Genomic DNA, 24218 nt, shown 5'->3' with positions numbered 1-24218 from the left:
ATGTTAGAGCTGTAGGCATCCCAGATAATCCTAACTGTGATAAAGACAAGATATTTTCTTGTTACCCTGCAGCCAGGACATGACAAAAAAAACATTTATGTTTGCAAGTCTTTGTGTGCCTGTTGATGCCTCATTAATTACAAGTGATTTTGGGAGGGTTCCACAGTCCATTTTGACTGTGTGTGCAAAACAGAAAAAAAGTTTTCTTAATTAAAGGAGAAGGGAAAATCTGTTGAAATGAAGAGAATATCTTAATCTGTTTTCTGCTCTGAATTCATGTAAGGAGTTAGCTGAACTGACACACCACAAAAAATTTTCATTCAACAGAATTTCAAATCAAAATGAACAGCAGTGAAGTTATAAATTGCATCTACTTTCCCATGCTGTTTCACAGTTGTAATATATTGTTCTGCCTTCTGCACTGAACTTAACTCTTCTCATTGGTCAAACCAATGCCCATTCTTCTCCAAAGGTGGTGTTTTCATCCCAGATATGAAAGATACACAGAGCTGCACTTAAAACACATTCTGAATTTAGTGGAGGGTTAGCCCACTGTGCTCTTTGTTACGTAAACATCTTACAGAGGAGGTAGATTACCAAACAATCTTACCCTTTGATGTCTTTTCTTGATGAGTAAAATAGTACTAAAAATTCTAATTTACGTCCTTTGTGGTATGGAGGAATTTCCAATGCAATAGTGTCATCACTAATTACAACTAGTTAGAATCCTCTAAAAAATAAATACAAATACAATGGATTTTTTGGGTTGAAGTACACATAGGTATCATGTGACACAGGAAGTACAGAAACATAAGATTGAGAATCTTTTTTGCTAGGTATCACTACTTAAAATAGGACTATTACAAAATAGTTATTATTTTATATATAATTATATATATATAATATATATATAATTATATATATATATTATATATATATATTATATTTATATTATTTAATATATATTACAACTTTTGCAGTATGTTGCATTATTCGTTATTCTGCCATATAACGTTCGTCATTTTTTAAAATTAGGTTTTATATTGTGATTCTTTTTTATTCCCATCCAAATTCTATGTGAAGGAATTTGTTCAAATCAGTTTTTGTGAAATACTGAACAAGTCTAAATGAATTAAACAATTTTATTATAATAATTTAAACATCCTAAATATAGTAATATGGCCATGACTTCTAAAAAGACGAGAGGAAGGAATGCACTGTAAAAGATATCAGCATGAAGAGTGCATTATTTATGTCTTTGTATACATAGTTGTCAGCTAAGGCTGTTTAACACAGACTGTGAGGGGAAGATAATGTCAGCATGGTAATCCAAATCTCAAGTATTATGATTTCAAAGAGTAAATGTATTTATAAATCAAATTTTAAAAATATATTGAGCAGCTCTGCTTAATCGGTTCCTGTTGCCTTTTTAGTTGAAATCTGGAACTGTGTTCCTGCAGTCAGTTCATGTGTAGGAGTCCACAATGTCACCCCAAAATGAGTACAGAGGGGATGGCCTCCACATAAACTACAGTAATAACTTACTTAATAAAAGCCCAATAAGTTAATAAATAAGGACTGGGTATTCATTGCAGTGAAGCTTTCCTTAGATACAGAGAGTGGTTTAGTTCAGCAGTGGTCTTCCATCATTCAAAATCTACTTTGAATTAGGAGCAGGTGTCTGTACAGTTAATACAGTAATAGAGAGAAAAATAATTTGCAGTTTCAGAAATATCTACCAGTAGTTCTCTGATTGTAAGTCCAATCAGACAGATGTTAACACTCAAAGCTGTGCTCTTAGTAGAGAAAACCTACAATAAAGCTTTTCATGCAGAGTCACATTGTTATCTTTGGTTTTTTCTGTGTATTACTTTAATGAAAGTTAATTTCATTACCATAATTCAAAATGTATATAAATATATATAAAATCCTTTTCCTAGATGGGGTGAGAGCAGCAGGGAATGATGAGTAGAAATTGTAAAACTTGCCTCCCAAAAGTATGCGTGTCTGAAAAAAAATCCTTTAAAAACAACTCTTTCCCTGAAGTTTTCTTCACTGTGGATACCAAAATCCTGAAGTCTATATTGGAAGCTTATATTCCTTAATATTGACAAATTATGTGTGAATGTATACTAAATAAAAACATGTAGATGATTCTCTAAACAGAATTACAAAAAGTAATTTTGACATGATATTTAGACTTCTGGCAGATCATGTTATATGTTCAACAGAATTTTTAATAGCTGCCATAGTGGCAGCCAAATCCTGTACCCCATGGCAAGAGTGTCAAGAAAAGCTTACCCCAAATGGCTCAATAGCTAGGACATTCCTTCTGAAAGCTGGAGCTCTGGGTTTGAGCTCCCTAAGGTGAAAGAAAGCATTGAGCCAGACGTCTCGCTTCCTGAGCTGCTGTTTGACATCTCCATGTAATACAGGTGGTGTCAAGCACCTCTTAGTTTCTTCTGGGTGCACTTGAAAATGAAAGGTGCTCCTCTTCCTCATCTTCAGGTATGCTCAGAGCGTACTGCAGTCCATAGAGACTTGATATGGTTTTGTATATCAGTCTAATTTAAACTAAGTGTGAAAAATTAACCAGAAGGATTGTTAACCTTCCCTTCACTCTTGCTGGATATAATGCTCATAGAGAAGAAAAGTGACCATTGTTACTTTGCTGATATACCTAAGAAAAGATTTTCATTAGGTTACTTTTAAATGTACCCAGTAAAACTTAAGGATCCTAGAACATCTAAAGAAGCATCTGTTTTCAATTGTATTTTTTTTAGGGCAGTAAGATGTGCAGGTAACTAATGAATATTGGGTTAATCACACCCAGTTTGGTTTGCCTATCATCTTTTTCTTCCTCCTTAAACTTAATATAAAATCTTTCACCTTCCTCTGGTAGTATCACTAGCACCCATGTGTTTTCCTCCTTCACAGCTGAAAACATTTGTTACTGCTATTTTCCTCCTCTTTTATTTTCATTACATGCAGTTCTTCCTATCTGGGACCAACCAATTAAACCTATGGAGTTTCTTCAACTAGTTCAGTCTTCCCCTAGTGTAGTCTGCTGTATTGTTCCTGTCTTTGCATCTCTTTACTGCTTCTTACACTTTATTTATCATCTTAAAAATTACTTGTTTTCCATTATGCAAGACTGTGCCTACTTCTATCCTACTCTTTTTCTCGTTATTTGTATTTTCCTCAAAACATTTTCATCCACACCATCTCTGAAGGTCAGCTCTTGCCTCCTTGTTGCACAGGCCTGTCCAGGCCCTTTTGTAATTTCACAGCCCTTTAGTTGAGTTTCTCTCCAGGCAAACCTATTGTTTTCTCCCTGTTTTTTCAAATTCTTTAACTATTACTTCTTTCACTAGAACCTATCAGTGAGAATTGGTCCAAGGGAAGTGGATGTGCATTAAAGTACGTATTCCTTGCTTTGAAATTTTTGAAATTTCAACTGTAATCTGTGTCTTGTGAACTTCATACATGTGACTGTATGTATTAGATCTTTCTTGGAGCAGAGATATCTTCCAATTTAGGGCTGAGCAAACAGAAGTCTATGGTAGTATTTATAGAAAGATAAATGTCATCTTTGTAGATGTTGGGGCGGGTTGGGTTTTTTTTTTTCTTTTAATTATAACAGTATATATTAAAATAACATTTGTAGTAAATAAGACAATGGAAATCTGTTGCCTAGTCCATACTTTGTAATTAATGTTTGCTGAATGAAACCCCTTTTCCCTCCTTACAGATGGATACTTTTAATACCCTTATTGTTTGGTGTTGTAAATGAACATGTCTCTATTTGGCTGCACATCCTGCCTTGTAAATATACCAAGTCAAACTCAAAATGTTTTCTCCCAGGACAAAAAATATTGCATAAAAATGTGTTGTATCACATGAGTTTGAAAGCTTGTCATGAATGTGAAAAAGAGATTCAGAGGTGAACAGAATATTTAAAGTGTCTGGAATACTGCTGTGGCAGGAGAATGTTAATCTGATGTTGTCCGGGCAGGAGGCAGCCCTTGGAGCCGACACATTCCTTGGGGCCCTGCTGCAAACTGAGCTGCCAGCACAGTGTTTACAGCGAGCTGCAGGGCCAGCATGGTCTGTACACATGAACTGAGCCTGTCTGCCACGCAGACAGCACATAGCAAATATACTCTTCTAATTAAAAGCAAACTTAAGTGTTGCATTTAACCTTGACAGTACTGAGCAGGTGGATCACACTGATGTATTACTAAGCATACAAACATAGGAAATGTCCAGTGTACATTGTGACAGTGTTTATAATTATCATGCTTATTTTAACTCCAAAATGCGACTGTAATTTATAAGCAACTGAAATGTCAGCATTCGAAGCAGAAATATTTTAATGTGTTTACTCCAAAGTCATAAGGCTGTATATATATTTTTTTAAAATGCTAACACACACATGTGTGGACACAGTGTCCACTGTGTTTTAAAGGCCACTGTTACAAATGAGTACTGTGTCTGTCATGAAAAGATGGTTTCATCCAAGTCTAGTTTGACAGATAGTAGTAGCTGAATTGATGTTATTCTTGCATCATGGTTTCACAGAACATAACAGCATGTTGTCATTTCTTTTTTTTCTGTTCCCCAGATAGTGGTGGTACCAAAGGGGAAAAACTGAGTGCCAAACTAAAAGCTCTACCTGGAACAAGTGAACCCTATGAAAGTAGCAGCAGTAAAGAAATAGGCAAGTGTAAATCTTACACCTTGTTTAATTTAATGGTACTCAGGGAGAGGAGAAATAAGGAGAAAGTAAAAAATACAAGTTGTTTGGAGAGTATGTAAAATTAGATAATTGGGGAATCATTTTTCCATGAAAATTAGGCTTTCGCATCATTGTTCAGAGCTCACTATAAAGTAATTGTATATATTAAGAAATGTGGCCCATGTTAATATTACTTTCAATATCTGTCTGCTGTGTCCTTTAAATAATTTCTTGCCATTCTGCAGTCATAGGTTCTTCAATAAGACTGACTTTTCAAAGGGGTTTAAAAACCCAAATTCATGTGGAATGTGGTACTTCCTAAAAAGCCATTCCTCAAACAAGTCATCAGTCTTGCTGTTCCTTGCACATTTCCAAAGTCTTTTTCTCACTGTAGTATAATAAGATAAATTTATTAGAAAAAACACCAAGAGGGTTCCAGCAGTAGAACTCTGGAACTTTGCTCTTATGCCCTGCCTCAGTTCCTGAATGCAGTGTTTTGTTCTCCTTCAGCGTTCGTATACTCTTTCTGATCTGCATTTTAAAGACACAGATGTGTAGTGCTAAATCCTAATCTTGTATTTGATTTTATATGTTTAAAACCAGCTAAAGTTAAAGCTAAAATAGTTTGTAATTGTTTCACATGTATTTATTTAAACCTTAGATGCCTCCTATGCAGATCCACTTGGCCCACAACCAGAAAGACCAAAAACAGCAGCAAGAAAAAGAACGGAGGAAGATGATTTTGCTGATGAAGAACTAGGAGAGGATCTGCTTCCAGAATAGCATATGGGCCACTTAACTTTTTTTTAATCCTTGTAAAAGTTATAGCTGAAAACTTTTCATTCATAATGATTTTGTAGTGGATTTTTTATAAACTATTTGTGAAATAGTTTATGCCACTTGAACATATGGTACCTTATGTTAAAAACATGGATTTGTAATTGCAGTGTCTTCTGTGATTGATTAAAAAAATAATAGTGAGGTTATTTTACTCATGCATAAAATTTACACAAGTACTCACACATTGCAAGCTGTATCAAATGTGTAAAGCTTTTGCTTTCAGAGATAAATATGATGATAATATGAAACAGAGAAGCCTCTAAAATTTCATCTTTCAATGCAAAATACTTTAAAGCAGTGCTTGTAAGGTTGAAAATCCTGTATCCTTCATCCAAAGCCAGAATTTATTTAAGTCCTGTGAACTAACCTGAAAATGCTGGGTATGATCTTTTGTCTTCCTTAAGGTCCCAATTCAGCAAATCATTTTGCACTGATACCAAAGAAAGCATCTTGATTTTAGCCTACACTTAGATGAACTAGGACCATGTTGCAGTCTCTCAGTAAAATGTCGTTATTTTTGGTTTTTTATTTTGAGTGGTCAGAGTTGTCAGGATTTCAGCCTAGTTTGTTCAGAACTGCTAATTAGATTGCAGCTTTTGAGTCTTATGTTGGAGACTGGTGCTGACCACACAGTGGTAGTTTTCTACAGCCTAAGCTGAATACAGGCAAAGAAGTTAGTTACAGAAATTACCATTTTGCTTATGAACTGAACAAGTTTGATCTGAAGTTACTGAGACACGTTAAATTCCTGTAGTAGGAATCACTTCTTGGAGATGAAAAATATTAGTCAGGTGTTCAGAATTTCCTAATTTGTTTTTGGAACCCTGGCATGAGTTTGGTTTAATAGTTATAGACTTTGGTTATTGCACTTGGAAATGCAATTCAATCCTCTAAAATTTTCAGTGTTCCTTCTCAGTGTTGGTGCTCAGACTGTATCCCAGTGACAGTGAAGAAATCGCTTCGTATCTTCATGAAATGTTTTTTCAGGTTTTAAAAACACTGCCCAGTTTCACAGGATGTCTGCAGGTGGTCAGAAGTGTCCTGTGGGGTGTATGAGCTGCTCTGCATGTAGCATGTTTCCCATCGGACTGGAGCAGTGTTTCATCTGGGATTGCACCGCTTCCGCCTGATGGTAGGAGCAGAGCATGTTCAGTGCTGTTTATGGAACACCCCAAGGGGCTCACCAAAGAAGAAAAACAAGGTAAGCTCTGGGGCCTGATCCTTCTAAGTGAGGGAAAAAGAGCAGAAGGAAGTGGATGGCAGCTGCCTTATTTCTTCAAGTCTGTCTTGCCTGTTCCTCAGTCCTGCTGTGTCTACTGCTCTAGTTGTAGAATGACAGATTCCTGGATGTCATGGTAGTTCTTTCTGTCAAGCCTAGTCTTAGAAGACCTAGACCATCAGGATCCAATGTACCATGCAAGAGGGAGCATTTTCAGGTACAGACTGCAGTGGCATGAGGTATCGGAGTTAATCACAGATAGAGAAAATAAGTGGGACCATGGGAGGGAGTGTAGATAAACCTGTGAAACAGTGCAGAAGAGAAGGCAGGAAAGATACTACCATGGTCTCTAACATAAAGACATTTGAGTAGACTCCACTGGGCTGACCCTGGCTGGAAGCCTGGCACCCACTGAAGCCTATCACTCCCCTCTGCAGCTGGGCAGGGGAGAAAAAATATAACAGAGGGTTCATGGGTTGAGATAAGGACTGAGAGATCACTCACCAAAGACCATCACAGGCAAAACAGATTTAAATTAGAGAAACTAATTGAATTTATTGTTAACAAAATCAGAGCAGCGTAATGAGTAGTAAAATAAACTTTCAAAACACCTTCCCCCCACCCCTCCCTTCTTCCCAGCTCTACTTCCTCCCACAGTGAGGTTCAGGGAGGCAGGGAATCTGGGTCATGTTCAGTTCCGTGGCTTCTCCTGCTGCTCAGGGAGAGGAGCTGTTCCCCTCCTGCACCATGGGGTCCCTCCCATGGGAGACAGTTCTCAATGAACTTGTCCAGCGTGAATCCATCTCATGAGCAACTCTCCTCCACCTGCTGCAGTGTGGGTCTCTCTTCCCTGGGGTGCAGCCCTTCAAGGACAGGCTGCTCCAGCATGGGCTCCTCTCCCCAGGGGCCTCCCATGGGGTCACTGCCTCCTCTCAGGCATCACCTGCTCCAACACGGGCTCTTCCATGGGCTCCAGGTGGATCTCTGCATCCCTGTGGATCTCCATGGGCTCCAGGGGCACAGCTGCTCACCACAGTCTGCACCAAGGGCTGCAGGGGAATCTCAGCTCGATGCCTGGAGCACCTCCTGCCCCTCCTTCTGCCCTGACCTTGGTGTCTGCAGGGCTGTTCCTCTCACGTGTTCTTGCCCGGCTCTTCTCTGGCCACAATTACATCTGTGCAGTAACTTTTTACAAAATTCTTAAATATGTTATCTCAGAGGCATTACCACTATTCCAGCCTTAATCAGCAGCACATCCATTTTGGAGCGAGCTGGTATTGGCCCCACTGGACATCAGGGATGCTTTTGGCAGCTTCTCACAAAAGCCACCCCACTACCAAAGTTTGGCCATGCAAACACAATACAGCATCTAATCAAACATTGCAATCACATAGGCATGTCCATGATAAAGTGGCATGAAGTACCAGTAATTTGGGAATCAATTCATAACTTAGTCTGTAGAAACACTCCTGCTGACATCAGAGAGATTTTGATCAGCAGCAGTTTTTTGATTCAGTTTGCCCAGATGCATAACTGTACATTGGGTAAAATTCTGTAGATTACAAACAATTGCACTTTTGTTCCAGCCCTGCACAAACTCACAGGCAATTCTGGAATATGTTCCCTATGTACAGACTCCCAGGGACTTCTGGAACATGCTGTTTCCTATAGCATGAGGATCTGATTATATAATGCTTTGGGTTATGATGAATTGTGGAGTTGTGTTTTTTTATGTTTTATTACATTTGTATTATGTATAGGTTTGTTCCATGTAACCCCGGTTCTGTAACGGTTTTCCCCGGGTTTTCCCGCCTCTCCCCACGTGTCCGCTATCCCCAAAAATGCCAAGTCATCCCCCTGTTTACCCCAGATGCCTGTCAGTCACGCGGTGTCCCTTCCCCTCCACCTAGAATCTTCCACCCGGGACGCCGGGTGATTGGTGAGGACCTGGGACCCTTCCCCTGTCTGTCCTTCATTGGATGCACCCCCGTATCCCACCACCCTCGAACCCCCCGCGGTTTTACCCCATTGGCTGCTCGGTTTTCCCCCGTTCCGTATTTAGTTTGTTCGCGCGGTTCGTTTCGTGCTTTCTTCTGGCTGGCTCCAGCGCGCTCCGCCCTGCCCGCGCTGCTCCGGCAAACGCAGGCGCGGCACGCCTGGACTCCTTCGAATTATTGTATTCCCCGTTGGATTACAATAAACGGAATTCGCCCCCAGAGAAAGACTCTCTTCATAATTCGCCGTGGGGTCGCTGACTGCTCTCCAAATTCCGATAGCGCTCCCCAAAGCCCTGCAAGGGTCCAGCGGGAAGCTCTAGAAACATGCCCGCCCCTTCTCCCCAGAGCTGGCCGGGGCAGGGGAAAGGCGTCGGGGAGAGGAGCTTTCAGCAATGAATTTGCATGTTCTTTTGCAAGCACAGTGGAGCTTGTTATGAACTGACAGAAAGCCATATGATCCAGCTCCAACACTGGAATAATGAGTCCTGCTGATAGTCAAAATTATGTAGCCCAGGTTTATCCACTTCAAAGCCATGTTCATTATGGCTGCATATCTACTAGGACTGCAACGTTGCCAGGGCCAGCCCAGAGCAGAGGAGGGGATGTGTACCCAGCTTTTCTGTAAGACCAGTAGCACAGCAGTGCACAGGAGCACAGTTTTGGGCCATGACAATTCATCTCCCAGACAACTGCCTCGCATGATCCTAAAGTAAGCCAGGGCAAGAAGCCATTCTTTGGAAGCAGCTTCAGCGCATCATCCTTCTTCTTTGGTGTAAGATGTTCTGTATGAGGGAACACAAGACTCAAGGACTGGACTCAAGGCCAAAGAGTGATCCCTGATGGAGATTATTACAACTGGAATCTGTTGAGAAAGAAGCTACATGCACATCTCCAAAGTGCTGAGTCACCATGTTGGAATGCCTCAGGTTGTCACACAGGTGAGCACACCTGTGTGATTCAGGAATCTTAGCTCTCCGAGGAAATGTGGCCAGTGGAGTGCTTGTTTCAAATAATTACCTGGGTTATATGGGATTACTGTGCTATGTTGATATGATGTCCTTGACCCTGTCCTTGGTTGGCATTTAGTTTGGGTGCAGTGAGTTGTGTTCCCTGCTGCTGTGTAGGATGTCCTTGGTCCTGCAATAGGTCTTAGTAACCACAGGAGTGGAACTCTGAATGAGCTAAATAACTATTTTCATCCACGAAATTCAAGCAGAAACTTTTTTTCAGGCTTGGTTGTACAAAACAGACTACATCTCTGCAGGTACATGCTTCCAGCAGCATTTAAACCCCCATCTTGTGTTTATCATTCTGGAATGAGTCGATTATCGTTTAAGATTCCTGCTATTATATTAATTTATTATTTTATGTTAGAAGAGAAGCAACATTAAACCTAGGTAAATGCTCACCCCCTCGAGAAACTGACTCATGAGGTATTTTAGCTTCTATTGTCATGAAAAGATCTATTATACAATATTAAACAATCCTCAGTTGACCTCTTAGATTTGAGATCTTCCTCAGGATAGGAACTTTACATACCAAGTTACCTTTCTCTTTACATGTATGAAAAACATCTCTTTGTACAGTACCCAAATATAAATGACTATTTGAGTAGTATTTATTTCTGAACATGCCTAGCTCTACAGCATCAAAACATTCTTAATCACATATTTCATGGCTTTCTCTGAACATCCTTTGTCAGATTACATGACTTCTTACTTCAAAACAAAGCTATTCCAGAGTTAAATAGGAATTGAAATTTGTACAAAGATATAGTTCATAGAATCATGGAATAGTTTGGGTTGGAAGAGACCTTAATGATCATCCAGTTCCAACCCCCCTGTTGTGGGCAGGGACACCTTCCACTAGACCAGGTTGCTTCAAGCCCCATCCAAACTGGCCTTGAACACTTCCAGGGATGGGGCATCCAAAATTGTCAGTAAATAGTTTTATGATAAAATTTTATTATAAAGGACTATTTCTCTTGGTTCCTTTGCAAGAGCAGTGTGAAATCATAAGAAATTAATCTAATTTGCTATGTTTTGTTTATTCTTGATATCAAGGACATAGATGATCAACTTTATTGTAAAAAGGCTATTTTTAACCTGTTTGCTCCTCAGTTTCCCCCTTGTCAAAATGAAGTCTTTGGAAGAGTCTGCACTTCTCAAGAATTCACTTTTGCAAAGTTAAATTGCCTAAAAACTGTAAAATATGCTGAGATGCTGCTGCAGAAGATACCATGCCATGGACACTGCAAAGGGGTATTACAATTGTGGGGAAGATGAATGGGAACAGAAGAGTTTCAGTGACAGGTTATCTGCAAACAGAATGTGAGGTAGAAGGACATCTTCTGGGAGTAATTTAATTCTCTCTGAAGAGTTATACCTGCTGCGGATGCCAGCTGAATGTTTTGTTCCACCCAACAACTTGAGTTGTTCCACTTGAAGGTCTGTACGATGATTTTTAAAACTTTTTTCACATCGTCGTTTCAGATAGAGACAGGATCTCATTAATGCTGTAGCAGGATGGGAATAAGCAGTTGGAATATGCCAGTATAGGGCAATTCTGCCATTTTTGTAACAAGCATATTACTGTGGTATCATTAATAATGTTTGTCACAATAATGTGATTTATTCATGTGTGAACCATAGTATCTGAAACCAGCTGTCATGTGCCAGAGCAGCTATGGAACACAACAACCCCAACCAGAAAAAGTCCTGAAAATGCTGCTCCTTGGGGATTAATGTCTATGGCAAGGGCTGCATTCTTACATTTACTATCAGGCTTTCACCACCATTCCAATGATTCTGAAACCATTTTCCAAATTATGATAATGGTCTGATGATAACCTATTTGAAAAGCTATTTCTCCAGCTGTTGGTAACAATGTAAGGCTGAAGACACAAACCTAGTGTGTCCTTTATTAAACATGTTTCAGTGTTTAACATAGCTCTCTGGTGAAATCAGGTGCAGAAAACGTTTCTTCTTATTTAAAGGAACTCACTAAAAATGTCTGTCTTACTCTTGCTGAGCTTAGTTTTCTTTGGAACATTCTGACTTTCTCCTAGCAGGAATTTGTGGAACTGAACCTAATATCTGACACTGATCACTGTGGTGATAATCTCAGGAGGTAGATACCACTCTAAATATAAATATTGAATGACAATCTCCAGAAAGAACATTTAGAATATTACATAAAAGTGAAAGATGTTGTTCTGAATCCATTGATTGAAATATCCTGTATTACATCACATTTAGGACAGATTTAATATTACTAAATATTTTTTCAATATTTCATTGGCATAGATATTTTAAATCCCCCTTAAATTCTAAGAAAATTATAAACTAACACCAATGACAAAGACACTAGTTAGTAATTTCTTAAAGTCATGGAAGAACCCAAGTGGCCAAAGTGTATTAGGGAATATTTTATGATTCAGATATCTCTAGGGTAGACCATGCCACAAGAAGTGGTATAGCACTCTTAGTTCCTCTGTAGTGGAATCTCATTTGCTGACCTTCTATATTTTTTATTATTTGAATCAATGTGATTTTTCATAAGACAATACAATGCAACTATCGTACAGAATTAGAATGTTGCCTAGATAAGACACAAAGCCTTAAATTCAATGGCAATTTAATGCCTGTGCCATTTTTTTGTTTTCATCTGCTCTGATTTTTTGAGGCAGGCCTCTCCCAGAAATGTTGATGCATACAAAGCAAATACATAAAACTCACGTTTTGCAAAGCCAAGTGTGACATCCTCATGCTACTCAGAAATCTGAAATTTCTGAAGATGCTGATTTGTCTTAGGAAGAGTAATATAAAAAGACCTATGGTGATAAATATTTGCCATGTTGCCACACACACCACTCTGAAGTGGTGAAGTAACATAAGGCCAGGTGCATTGTCAGGGGTTGGACTGGACTGGGCTAAATGGACACACACCTTGTCCCAGTCTTTCGCCTGAAGACATGACTGCAAAGGAGAGTTTGGAATTCAATTTAAAACTGTCCTTCCTCAGAGCTGAAATCTGATTCAAATCCTACACAGTTAAAGGTCAAGATACTGCTAATAAGTGATAGTGATATGTGATGCAGAGGGCACCAAAATAACTAAAAATCACAGTTAGATTTAACTGTATGACTTTTCAGAAACCGCAAAATCAAGTCACTTCATTGCATTTATGAATGCCAGACCATTCTGTTTCTACTCCAGCCTGTTTGGTGAAGTTTATGTCTTATATTTCCATGGTACCAAATTGGGGTTTCTCAGTCTTTGTATGACTTATGATCCCATTTTCCCTTATTCCTAACCAGTACTTTTATATTTAACTATCCTTACCCTAAATGCCTCAATAGATGTGCAGGACTTAATCAGAGCACATGAAATACTTGATTCAAGTGATGAATTGTGTCAGAGACCCAGAGACCATGATTATATTGAGTCATGTGTTTTTAAAAGTACAGAACAGATGGACAAGCCATTGAAGACGAGACTCACCTCAACCTCCTTAAAGTAGGTACAGTGCATATTTCTCTTCTGAGGCGGCTTCTCTTGCAGCCAGCAGAGTGACCCTGCCCTGGGTGTCTGCTCCAGGCTGCTCGGCAGGAGGAACGGGAGGATCAGGCCTCACGGTGGCAGCCCCAGTCTTCATGCTGGACATCAACCACCTCGGTGCCTGCTGGAGAAAGGACACAGCTGGGATGGAGAAACGTGCCAGAGGCGCTTCCTGGAATCGGGCAAGTCGGAAATCCCAGATTCCTCTGAGGGACAGTGCCGATTGCCCTAAAGTGACTGGGAGAGTCCGGGCTAGAGCAGTCCCTTCCCCAGGTGTCAATCCCCACATTTTTCACAGCAGCCTTGACACTTTGGCTCCGACTGGGCCAAATCGCCCTCGCTCTGCCTCAGTCTCGAGCTCTGGGCCAGAGGGTGCCACTGGGTGCCGAGTGTCCCGGCGGGGCTGGGGACAGCCCGGCTCCTGCCCGTGCCGCCGGTGCGGTGGAAGGGAGAGCGGGACTCCCGACGGCACCCCGGGCTTGCGGGGAGCGCCGGGCCGGCGGCCGCGGCGGGGCCGGGGCCTGGATCCGTCCGTGCCCGCCTGTGCCCACGGGGTGTCCCCGGGGCCGCGGGCAGCGCAGGGATGCGGGACCGGCCCGCGCCCGGCGCCGAGCGCTCGCCGCCGCCGTGAGCGCCGCCGAACATGTTCCTGGCAGGCGAGGCCAGGGGAGATGCAGAGAGGCGCGGGGCACTTTTCCAACAGCTCCTCCGCCGGGAGAGCCAGTGGCACGGCGCGGCGCCGCAGCCCGCCGCTCTCCCCGGCTCCCTGGAGGAGAAGCAGCCCGGGCGCCATGCAGCGAGGCAGGGTAAGGGGCTGCGGGGCGCGGGCGGTGGCGGGCGCGGTGTCCCCGGTGTCCCCATCCCCGCTGACGGCGGCGTCGTTGCAGGTGCGGGCGGCGCTGGCGGCGCTGCTCTGCGCGGCGCTGCTCCCGCTGCGCCCGGAGGCCGCCAGGGCGCCCAAGCAGCGGCCGGCGCGGACCCGGAGCTGCGGCGAGCGGCCCGAGGAGCTGCTGGAGCAGCTGTACGGGCGGCTGGCGGCGGGCATGCTCAGCGCCTTCCACCACACCCTGCAGCCCGAGCCGCCGGGCCGCCAGCACAACGCCAGCTGCCCCGCCGGGGCGCGGCCGCCCGCGGACAAGAGGGTCCGGCTCCCCGTCAACCTGCGCAGCGCATCGCCCTGGGCATACAGGTGACTCCGGGCGCCGGGGGAAGGGAGGTGCGGCCGCCGCAGGGGGCTCGGCGGGCTGAAGGGAGCCGAGGCGGCGTCTCCATGCGGGACCGGCAGCGCCGAGCTCCGCCGGCTCCGCCGCGCCGTGCCCGGGGCAGCTCGGGGGGCGAGGGGCGGCCGCGGCACCGGGCAGCAGTCAGGAAAAGTGCTAAAACACAGTCTAAGTAGGCGATATAGGTAATTATGTAAAAACAGCTTGTGTGAGGAATATGTCTAGCGGGCAAAAAGAGAAATGAATGAGGTGGAGCAACCCGTGAGATGGAGCTCACACCCACATCCACACCCACGCGGGAGCACAGACCACCCTCAAAAAGTCACTGGGGCAAATTGTCATATGTGACAATCAGAAAAGGACCACCACCAAAGAAGCACCTCTTGACTCTGCAGCAGCCACAGAGGGGCTCAGATGCTTTCCCCAAAATGTGACTCCAGACACGCCGCTGTTTCTAAAATACATCAGGGTACAAGTCTGTGTTCCGGTCACCCACCAACAGAGCTGTATCTTCACCTACCAAACTATCCCAAGGGCTGGACGTCCCCTTTGCTGTAGGGGCGTAGGCAAAGAATGAATACAGCAATATTCTACACCTGTGTTTTCAGCCTGTGCTTTGCAAACCTCCTTCCCCTGAGGTGGAAACTGAGTCTGACAGACTATTTTTAGGGCACATAAAAACAACTAAGTAAAGTAGATTTGTTGTGAAGCTGGTTAATACACGAAAAAAGGGCCTGCACTTCCATAGGAAGCTCTGGAAAAGCTTGGAAACCACTGATGTAGTACACTAAACCCAGTGTGTGATCACATTCTCAGAAGATTATGAAGTCTTCTGATGGTTTGAATAAGACCGAGTTCTGTTTACAGCTTTCTATAAAGGACTGCAAACAACAGGAAGCTAAAACGTGCAAACTTAAAAGGAACTGACTTTCTTGCTACTTTTTATACATTATCCCTGGTATATACTTTGATGCAGTTCCTGTGTATTCAGCAAACAGTTATCTCCTTGTTAGGCTCTCCAATAAATATTTATTTTATGGCCTGGGTTTTGCTCGCTTTTAGTGTAAGAAGTAATCCTACTGAGAGAAAGATGGTTTATTTGCTCAGTAAGCCTTTCATAAGCAAAGTATTTTTAGGAATACATTTTCTCTAAGAAGACTGAGGATTTTTAAGCTACCTAAGAGTGCACAAAGCAAATACCATGAGCGAAACACCTACCATTGGGCTCAGGTATTTCTTAACAGTGGTTTTGCAAAAGACTAGTGCTATCAGAAAATTGTTCCTCTGGTTTGAAAATAGTGCCTTCATCCTTACATCTCGTTGGACAGGTATTTATTTTCAGTTGGAGCTCTGTATAGACTGACTTTCTAACAGTACCAGCTGCTTTTTGGGGCTTGGCTTACAAAAGTAAATCCACTGTACTTTTCATCAAAGTGTTTTCAGACAGACCACTAACCATTCACATACAAGTAACCTGATGACATCTCCAAGCTAGGAATTGTAAAAGATAGTGGGGAAGACGTATTACACCATTAAAAGCAAAATCTAAAATATTCAGAGGAAAAATGTTTCTTTAGGATAAAGAGGCCTGAGAATCTGTCTAGTTAAGAGACCTCATTTACAGCTTTTTTTGTGACTGTATTTTTACTGTATCATTACTGTGCAATGAGACAGCAATAGACATCTCAAGATGTGTAATTAAAGTGTAAAATATAAGATTGCTAATTAGCTATTACCACCTGCTATCTCATAGATTTTGAAGCTAGATGTGAAAATTTGTTTTGTTCTGTTGTCTTCAACAGGGTACCCTGGAAGCTCCTTAATCCTATTACAGTTACTCCATATCTTTGAGAGGGACACACAACTCTCCATTAAAGACCACAAGTAATGTCCCATTATGCTTTGTCAATGGTTAACCAATTTCACTTATCCCAACAATTTCTTCTCCATGGCTGGAGTGTTAATCTGAAAAGCTGCACACGGCTCTTCTGTACAGTACTTTCCCGACAAGCCTACCTGCATTTAATTCTTTTCCCTCATAAATTGCTCCCTTTCACAGATTCATTGCTATCTCCTGAGCTGCCTTCTGAATCACAAAAGTTGGTGAATGCTCATAAATAAATTCACTGTAGGCAAACCCCTCTTGTATGCCCTGATAGGACACTGCTCAAAGGCTGAATTTTACTACTTGACATTTGCATCAAGGTGCCTGTCCCGTTCCAGCGTCTCACAGACATCCTGCTCTCTGGCTTCTTTCTGCACCTAAATACTTACAGTGCCATTCATTTCTGCTCTGTGCATAAAGGCTCTTTTTTCTTTTTGACATGCATTTTAATGCCTGAGATACCTCATGCTGTTTCTCTGTCTTCATTGGCGTTGCAGCATTTCCCATTGTTACCATCTGCAGATTTCATTAACATACTGTTTATACTCCCTATTCCAGGTCATTAATAATAAAGATATTAAGTCTGGCTCTACTTACCTTCCCCTGAATATCTCCCCAGGCACCTGCTCCCAGCTGTTTAATGCTGCTGCTTGTAATTCTTCTGTTCACATGACTGTTCGGTCCAAGTCAACTGGATTTTTTTCATATCAGCATTTATAAGAAAGCATCAAATATATTACTTAGAGAACTGTGTATAATGTTGACTCTACTGCATCATGTGTATGCCAAGCCTATCATTCTGTTTAAGTGTGGAAGAATTAGGTTTGACTGGGTCAAATCTCAGATAATCCTTGTGTGGCTTCTTTGCTTGTCTTTGTTCTGTGCTTACTGTTTATTTTCCATTACTCGGTCTTTTAATTTTGCTATACAATAATCAAGACTTACATCACTTTTGGTTTCCTGCAAACCAGAGATACGGGAGTTGTACATGGATTGCACCTCAGATCCATCTGGTTCCAAGCCCTGCTGCTAGCAGCAACCAACCAGTGGTATTTAAGGCAAAAGTTAGGGGGAAAATAGTTTTTCATGTGTCTGATACTGATATTCCATCCTGGTGGCCACAGGAGATCAGTATATAACTCAGGGCACAGAGTTTAATCATGTGAATCACTCTTTGCTCTGCAGAGCTATAAAGAGACGGCAGAGTTCCCTGAAGTCAGTTGAGCATGCTGGATTTGCTCGGCAGTTCAGGAAGTTGGGCTACAAATTACTCAGCTTTTTTTTTTAAATAGAGCCAGCAGAAGAAATTCTGCCATGAAATCATCCTTGCTTGAATTCATCAGGCTGACTGTGTGCCAGCTTGCAACATCTATCTAGGGTTGCTTGTTGTTTTTATCACTATTACATGGACAGTCAATGAAATCCAGAAACCCTGCTTGTACAAGGACATTCTGGCAAGTACAAGTCGCACTTGGCTACTGCTGTGGTTCAGAGTTGCTTGCCAAGAATTAATTATATGGGTGGACCTGCAGATTCTACTGATGGCACAGGATGGGTGCTCGTGTTAACATTACAGAAGCCATTCACCAATCATGGTGAATCATTAGCAGGGCAAGCACAGCTCCAGAGATGCACAGAAAAGTTGCTCATGGACAAGAACCATTGTAAAAAGGATTCATTTTAAATGTCTGCCTAAACATTTGTGGGGGTCTGATCATAAAGCTCAGAGCAAACGTTGAAAAATCTGATCCTGCTGAAGTCAGCAACACTTTTACAGGTAGTGCTGATTTGTGATTCCATTCAGTGTGCTGTTTTATATGTTTTAACTAGCTCAATGTTTTATTTTTTGATGTCTTAAGGCTACAATAATAATCATAACTAGTTTGCAAACACACTTCTACTTGAGTTTAGCAAAACTTCTGTATGTATATTCAAGAAGTCATTCAGGTTTCTGAATTTCCAAATCCTGTGGCTTTTGTTTCTGCCTCTGGGGCCTAATCCTGCATCTACTAATAGTTAATTTAGAAGATTTAACTTTTATTGTCAGTGTTGCTCTGATGATGTTAGCCACGTTAGCCAGTCCCTCTCTCAAACATTGCCCAGCTTGTTTTTAATGTTTTTCAAAAATCAGTTTCAGTTTATAAGCATCCTTGGTTTAGTGCTCATTTACATAAATTCTTAATACAAGTAATACAGGCAAGTCATTTTTCACTGGTAAAAGCCAAGCTTGTCTGCAGTGTGTTTGAACACAGTCATACAGGAGGGCTTTCCTTCAAATAATAATTTGAAGGAAAGCCCTCCTGTATGATTGTGTTCAAACTCCAATGATTTTCTAGAAGCTTATCCAAGGCATTTTCCAGGTTTTAAGATTACCATGTGGCATTGTGTGCATGTCCAAAGATGAAGCCAAGGGAAAGAATACAAGGGGATGCAGAGCTGCCATCCTTTTAAGTTGAGCACATTTGTACAACTCTTCAGAAAATCAGTTAGTGCTGGGCTATTTCTGTGCAAGCACTGTGCTACCCATAGTAGTAATACCTATGTTGCTGCCTGTATATAAAATAAAGCATAACATGAACAAAAGAACACCTGCTATAGGGAAATAAATGTCTTGGCAAGGGGGGGAAAAAGCTGTTAGCTCTTAATCCTGTAAGTATTTCAGAGTGAGAAGGGAGGGGGTGATGATCTGCTTATTAGACTTTTGATAACATCCAGCTGTAAGCCCAATGCTAACACTGATTTTCTGAAGAGTCGGCTCCCTGACCCAGCACAGAATCTGACCCTGTGGAATCAGAAGCTTGGAAATTATGAAGTGACAATATTATTAAAAATACTACTTATAAAATTACTAGTACAGGAGAAGGCAGATTAAGACTCTGCAAGTGTTTTACTTCTGACACAAAGTTTTCTCTAGAGTTTCCAGGCTCAGTATGTAAATGGCAGGAAGTTTGTTTTTCACTGGGAGCTCTCAAAGCACTCATAGGGTCATAAGGAAAGCAGCCGAGTCACACTTCATTAGCAGTTCAGCACAAACCTGCTTCTTGTTCCAGCAGATGGGAACAGAGCAGCCCAGCACAGCTCACTGCTCCTGTCACTGTGAACCAGCAGGGCTGGCGAGGCAGACTTGGCTGTCCACAGCGGTGACCTGAGTTCACAGGACACAGGCAATCCTCACCAAAGTGTCTGGGCTGCCTGGTTTGCAGCAGTGGCCACAGCAAGTGACACAAGGCTGCAGGGGACGCTTGAGTACCAGGGGAAAGTTGCACTTCTCTGGTTCTCCACCACTCTTCCCAGCTCTGTCCATCTCTTGGGTGTAAGGAAAGATGTACCAGGAACATGAAGCATGCATTTTTTCCTGGTTAGTTAATCTGATTTAAAAAATTAAAGTCTTCTCTAGGAGAAGATGTTAAAACACGACTTGTAGTGGTTGGTGTTTCTTAGTGGCTCTGTCACAAGCAGGTCTGGGTTGCCTAGAAAGACACAAATAAGGTTTTATTTATATGGCTTTCCTGAACAGGTTTGAGCTGAAGATGCAGAACCTTGTATATGACTCCAAGTTTTAGTGATATTTGAGTTCAGGTATTAATTTCAGGAGGCATTACTTAGAGGCTTCAGCCTTGAAGTTCTGGTCTGGATGCAAACCCACATTTATATTTTGAATCCATCATTAAGTTTGGATTCTCTCTGATTCCTTCCAGTTCTCAAATGATGTATTAACATCGAACTCAGTAATATAAGAGATTTTCCCCTTGGAAAGTAGAAAACCATGCTACAACCACACCATCGTTCAAAAAACCCACCCCATTAATACTTGACTTTTTCCACATGGGAATTTGGAGGAGAAAGGTGGTTGTAAACCATTATTCCAGTGACAGTATTCTCCTGTTATCAGTGAAACCTCTCATGTTTGCATGCGGAGCATGTTCATGCTTTCCAGTAACATCATATACCAGGTGCTAGAGATAATACAGTAAGAGGAAATGCCAATAACTTGACACATGGTGTGTTTAACAATCCATCACTGAAATTACTCACACTTGAGTTTGAAATGGGAATGTATAACAGTAGAAAGGCCTGCGTTCTCCTTTCTTCCCTTCTGCTGGCTACCAGACATTTTATTGCACACTGGTGTGAGATCCTGTAACATAAAGGTATTTCCTGGGGAAAGTAAGCAAGTATAAATGGGATAGAAGAGCACTGCAAAAAATATCTGCAACATCACAGATGTCTGGTCAGATTTTTTGTGAGGAAAACAAATTCTTTAAATTTTATATATATATATATATATATATATATAATTAAATTATATATATATTTAAAAGTCTATTTTCCTTGATGACAGGATAATCAAGTTTGAATTTAGCAAAAGCTATGATTCCAGATTTCCTTTAACTAGATAAACTGATGATTCTTCTGGAAAGGGCAGCTCCCTTCTGTCCGTGCCTAAGCTGCTCATTCACTCTGGCTGGTTGGTGCAGAGCTCTGTGTACATGTGTGGCAAGACAGCTGACAGACCAAACCTCAGCTTCTGATGGAGTTATCCCTTAGCTGAATGAGTTCCTTGATCAATCCTGTGACCAGAAGAACATCCGTGCCAACCCAGGGGTGGGTGTGAGAGGGAGAGCCAGGCTGCCTGTTCTCACAAGGAGAGATTTTGTTGACTAGCAGTGACTGCAGTCACAGCTTGAGGCAGATGTAGGGTTCTGCCTCTTCCAAACCTGAAACCTCTTCTTGTCTCACAGACAGACTGAAGAGATAAAAGGTGAACACTTTGATACCCAAGGAAGTGCTGCCAACCCTGGGAAACACAACTTAGAAATTGCTTTAAATCTATTAAGATGTAAGATGACATTGAGATCTATTAAGAGATCCCACCTGGAGGACTGCATCCAGCTCTGGGATCACAACACAAGAGGGGCATTGACCTGTTAGAGTGAGTCCAGAGAAGGCCATGAAAACACTCAAAGGGTTGGGAGAACCTCTCCTATAAAGACAGGCTGAACCTTCCAGTATTTCAAGGGGGCCTAAAAGAGAGCTGGAGGACTCTTCATAAGTGTTTGGAGTGATAGGACAAGGGATAATGTCTTCAAACTGGAAGACAGCAGGTTTAGATCAGATACTGGGAAGAATTCAGTGAGGGTGGCAAGACACTGGCACAAGTTGCCCAGAGAAGCTGTAGATACCTCATCCCAGGAAGTTGCAGTTTATCTCAGTGTGAGCACGAAAATGTTGCTCTTAGAGGAAGATACAGTAGACATTAATTAGAAAAGCAATACAGAGTTCTGCTTTCAAGGGCAAGTCCCATTTATGACCCCAAATATACTAGGGAGAAAAACCTATTGTAGAAATAATAGTGCAATTCGATTCTATTAAAATTACTAAATTTTAAAACATCATGTTATGGCTTTAACAATAATAAAGTTAATGAGGATTTGTACCTGTTTTTGAAGAACTCAAGGCAGATAAAAAGTTTAGAAATGCCCAAGCGTCCTTTTTAATGCTCTGTTTACTTATTCAGTCCAAAATGCAAAACTCATTCTGTTTAAACCCTTGAACCTCACAATTCAGAAAGCCAGACACTTCATATTTCCATGTGCACTGTAGGACCTAATCAATTCTGTAACCTGTTACTTTTTTTCTTTACACTTTACAAATTAGAAGCCAGACAGCATCGGCTACAGCTATTTTTCCTGGTGAAGACAACAAAACCATGATATAATTATTATAATGATACAATAATTATAATAATATATACGTTTATATAATTCCAGATGAATATACCTGGTTTGAGAGGTACTAAAGAATCTTTATTTGCTTCTCTCTAGAATTTCCTATGATCCCACGAGGTACCCCAAGTACATTCCCGAAGCCTACTGCCTGTGCAAAGGCTGCCTGATGGGGATCTTTGGCGAGGAGAGCTTGCACTTCCGCAGCACCCCGGTGTTCATGCCCACCGTCATCCTGCGCCGCACGCCCGCCTGTGCCGGGGGCCGCTACGTCTACACCGAGGACTACATCACCATCCCCGTGGGCTGCACCTGCGTCCCCGAGCAGGAAAAGGAGGCAGAGAGCGCCAATTCCAGCATAGATAAGCAAGAAGTGAAGCTGCTGGTGGGCCAGAACAAGCCCTCATCGGAATGAAGAATGTATTAAAAGTCATGTTTCAGTACTGGCCTCACATCATCATCTCACCACCTCAGGAAACTGCAACACCGCAGCAAACACACTCAGTCACTCTCTTTTTCTGCTTGCATTTATTTCAGATCTAAGATGGAAAGTCCAGTTACTCAGTTCATTAGAGATGGCAATTAATTCTATTTCTTTCACTCATGTAAACTTGTTTAGTTCATTATTGCAAACTCCAAAGTAGCCTATTTTTTTTCCTTAGAGCAGAACATTTTATCTTTGCTTATCACAGTAAATTTTAGAAGATGATGCAACTGTAAGACATGGTAGCTATTACTATAGCAGGCTACTGGTTGTAGATATTTTTAAGGAATCTCTTATATTCTACTTTTAAGTACCCTTATATAAAAATCACTCAGCTGCTGTACATATGACAAATCAGCAGTTAAAAGGACAATTTCTCAGGCTGGGAGAGTGTCCCTTTATACTTCATAAACTCCAAGCTTTGCCTCTGAGCTGTTACCTCTTTGGCTAATTTATACACTACAGAAAGGAAACCTTTGCTGAGTTGGAGTTATTCATGAAGCAAGTCTGTGTGCTTGCTATTTTTAAACTTGCCAAATTGCTAAGGTTACAAAGGTGTTGAGAAAAAACATACTAGAATATTGTAAAAATGCAGCAGACTTTCTTGATGTGGACTATGTCTAATTACACAGAAAATATCAATTAGGAAAAATACAGTTTGGGTCCCAAGAATTCTGTATTCAATTTCATCTATCACTGGCTGCTTAACTTCCTTGTGGTAAAACTGTGTTCCATGCAGCTGAAAGGCCAAAATCTTTCTCATTTTAGGAGAAGAGATTCCCCATTAAAAAGAAATTACCAAGGATCAGCTTAACCTCAGGTGCGCTGCAGGTGAGTAAGCAGGTCTTAGGTCTTAACTTCCAGATCCTACAAGAGGTCTTTGAGTTGAGTCCCAGCCAATCCAAACTTGTTAAATCCAACTGATTTTTGCAATTACTGTTACTCATTTCTCCTTATGCTACAGGTAACAGATGTTCACCTGCAAAAGCTGACTGGGCAGCCTTCCATCTGTGCAGCCTAATGCTCATGGAACTTGATGGCAGGCCCTCACCAGAAACCCTGCATACACAAAAACTTGCATTTCCAGAACAAGAGACTGAAGTTGACTCAGCCTAGTGAATGAGAATCAGGAAAGACCAGGCAGGCCTCGCACAAACGTAATTCCTCAGAGGGTCACACTCGCCAAAACAGATAAACCTCTGAATGCACAGCTGAGAATCTCTTTTACAGATGAAAGATCATGACTGCAATATCTTTACAGAATAAACATCATATGCAGCAATGTATTTGCTAAATCATGAATCTCTAAATTTGCTTTAATTCATAGCAGAGAAAGACCCTCTCTACATAAACAACTCTTCCTTGGAGTGTTGTTGCATGAAGAATGGAAAGACTGAGCTAATCACAATTAGCTAGTTGAAGACATAATGAAAGTCATATGACAACTCCATGTCTTGGTGCCTAATTATTGATAGTGCTCTCTCTGACTCAGTCTAGCATAACAGTATTTTTACAGTGCAATCTGTGAAACCTCTTACAAAGCCTAAAAT

General features: G+C 41.7%; 2 protein-coding genes and 1 long non-coding RNA gene across 9 annotated transcripts in view; 2 read left to right on the top strand and 1 right to left on the bottom strand.

The window, feature by feature from the left end:
- The window catches only part of IFT88 (intraflagellar transport 88), a 42513-nt gene extending 36784 nt beyond the window's left edge, over nt 1–5729 (top strand). For all 5 annotated transcript variants that reach the window (XR_012056672.1, XM_072930932.1, XM_030275513.4 and 2 more), the window contains exons 25-26: nt 4625–4720; nt 5400–5729. Coding sequence is in view for 4 of the 5 variants with exons in the window: in XM_072930932.1 (XP_072787033.1) it covers nt 4625–4720; nt 5400–5521 (218 nt within the window). In the remaining variant the exon portion in view is untranslated. The remainder of the gene's footprint in view (nt 1–4624; nt 4721–5399) is intronic.
- Nucleotides 5730–8322: 2593 nt separating this feature from the next.
- LOC140684429 (uncharacterized) lies at nt 8323–13432 on the bottom strand. Its single transcript, XR_012056683.1, has 2 exons — nt 13297–13432; nt 8323–11309 (listed from the first exon to the last, which is right to left on the bottom strand). It is a non-coding gene; the product is annotated as an uncharacterized lncRNA (long non-coding RNA).
- Nucleotides 13433–13448: 16 nt separating this feature from the next.
- IL17D (interleukin 17D) lies at nt 13449–23966 on the top strand. 3 transcript variants are annotated; one of them, XR_012056673.1, is made up of 5 exons: nt 13449–14159; nt 14241–14542; nt 22284–22604; nt 23437–23499; nt 23633–23966. XR_012056673.1 is itself a non-coding variant. In XM_030275536.4 (3 exons), the coding sequence occupies exons 1-3, from the start codon at nt 13449–13451 to the stop codon at nt 22597–22599; spliced, it is 1329 nt and encodes a 442-aa protein (XP_030131396.4). In that variant the 3' UTR covers nt 22600–23966. The 3 variants fall into 3 exon arrangements, 1 of the variants encoding a protein (XP_030131396.4); XR_003961004.4 differs by having other exon boundaries at nt 22284–23499; XM_030275536.4 differs by having other exon boundaries at nt 22284–23966.
- Nucleotides 23967–24218: the final 252 nt, after the last annotated feature.

The sequence above is a fragment of the Taeniopygia guttata genome, chromosome 1 (genome assembly GCF_048771995.1).
Source record: "Taeniopygia guttata chromosome 1, bTaeGut7.mat, whole genome shotgun sequence".
In the NCBI taxonomy this organism is placed as follows: Eukaryota; Metazoa; Chordata; class Aves; order Passeriformes; family Estrildidae; genus Taeniopygia; species Taeniopygia guttata.
Note: the sequence above shows the minus strand (reverse complement) of the source record. Positions and strands in the feature narration are given on the sequence as shown.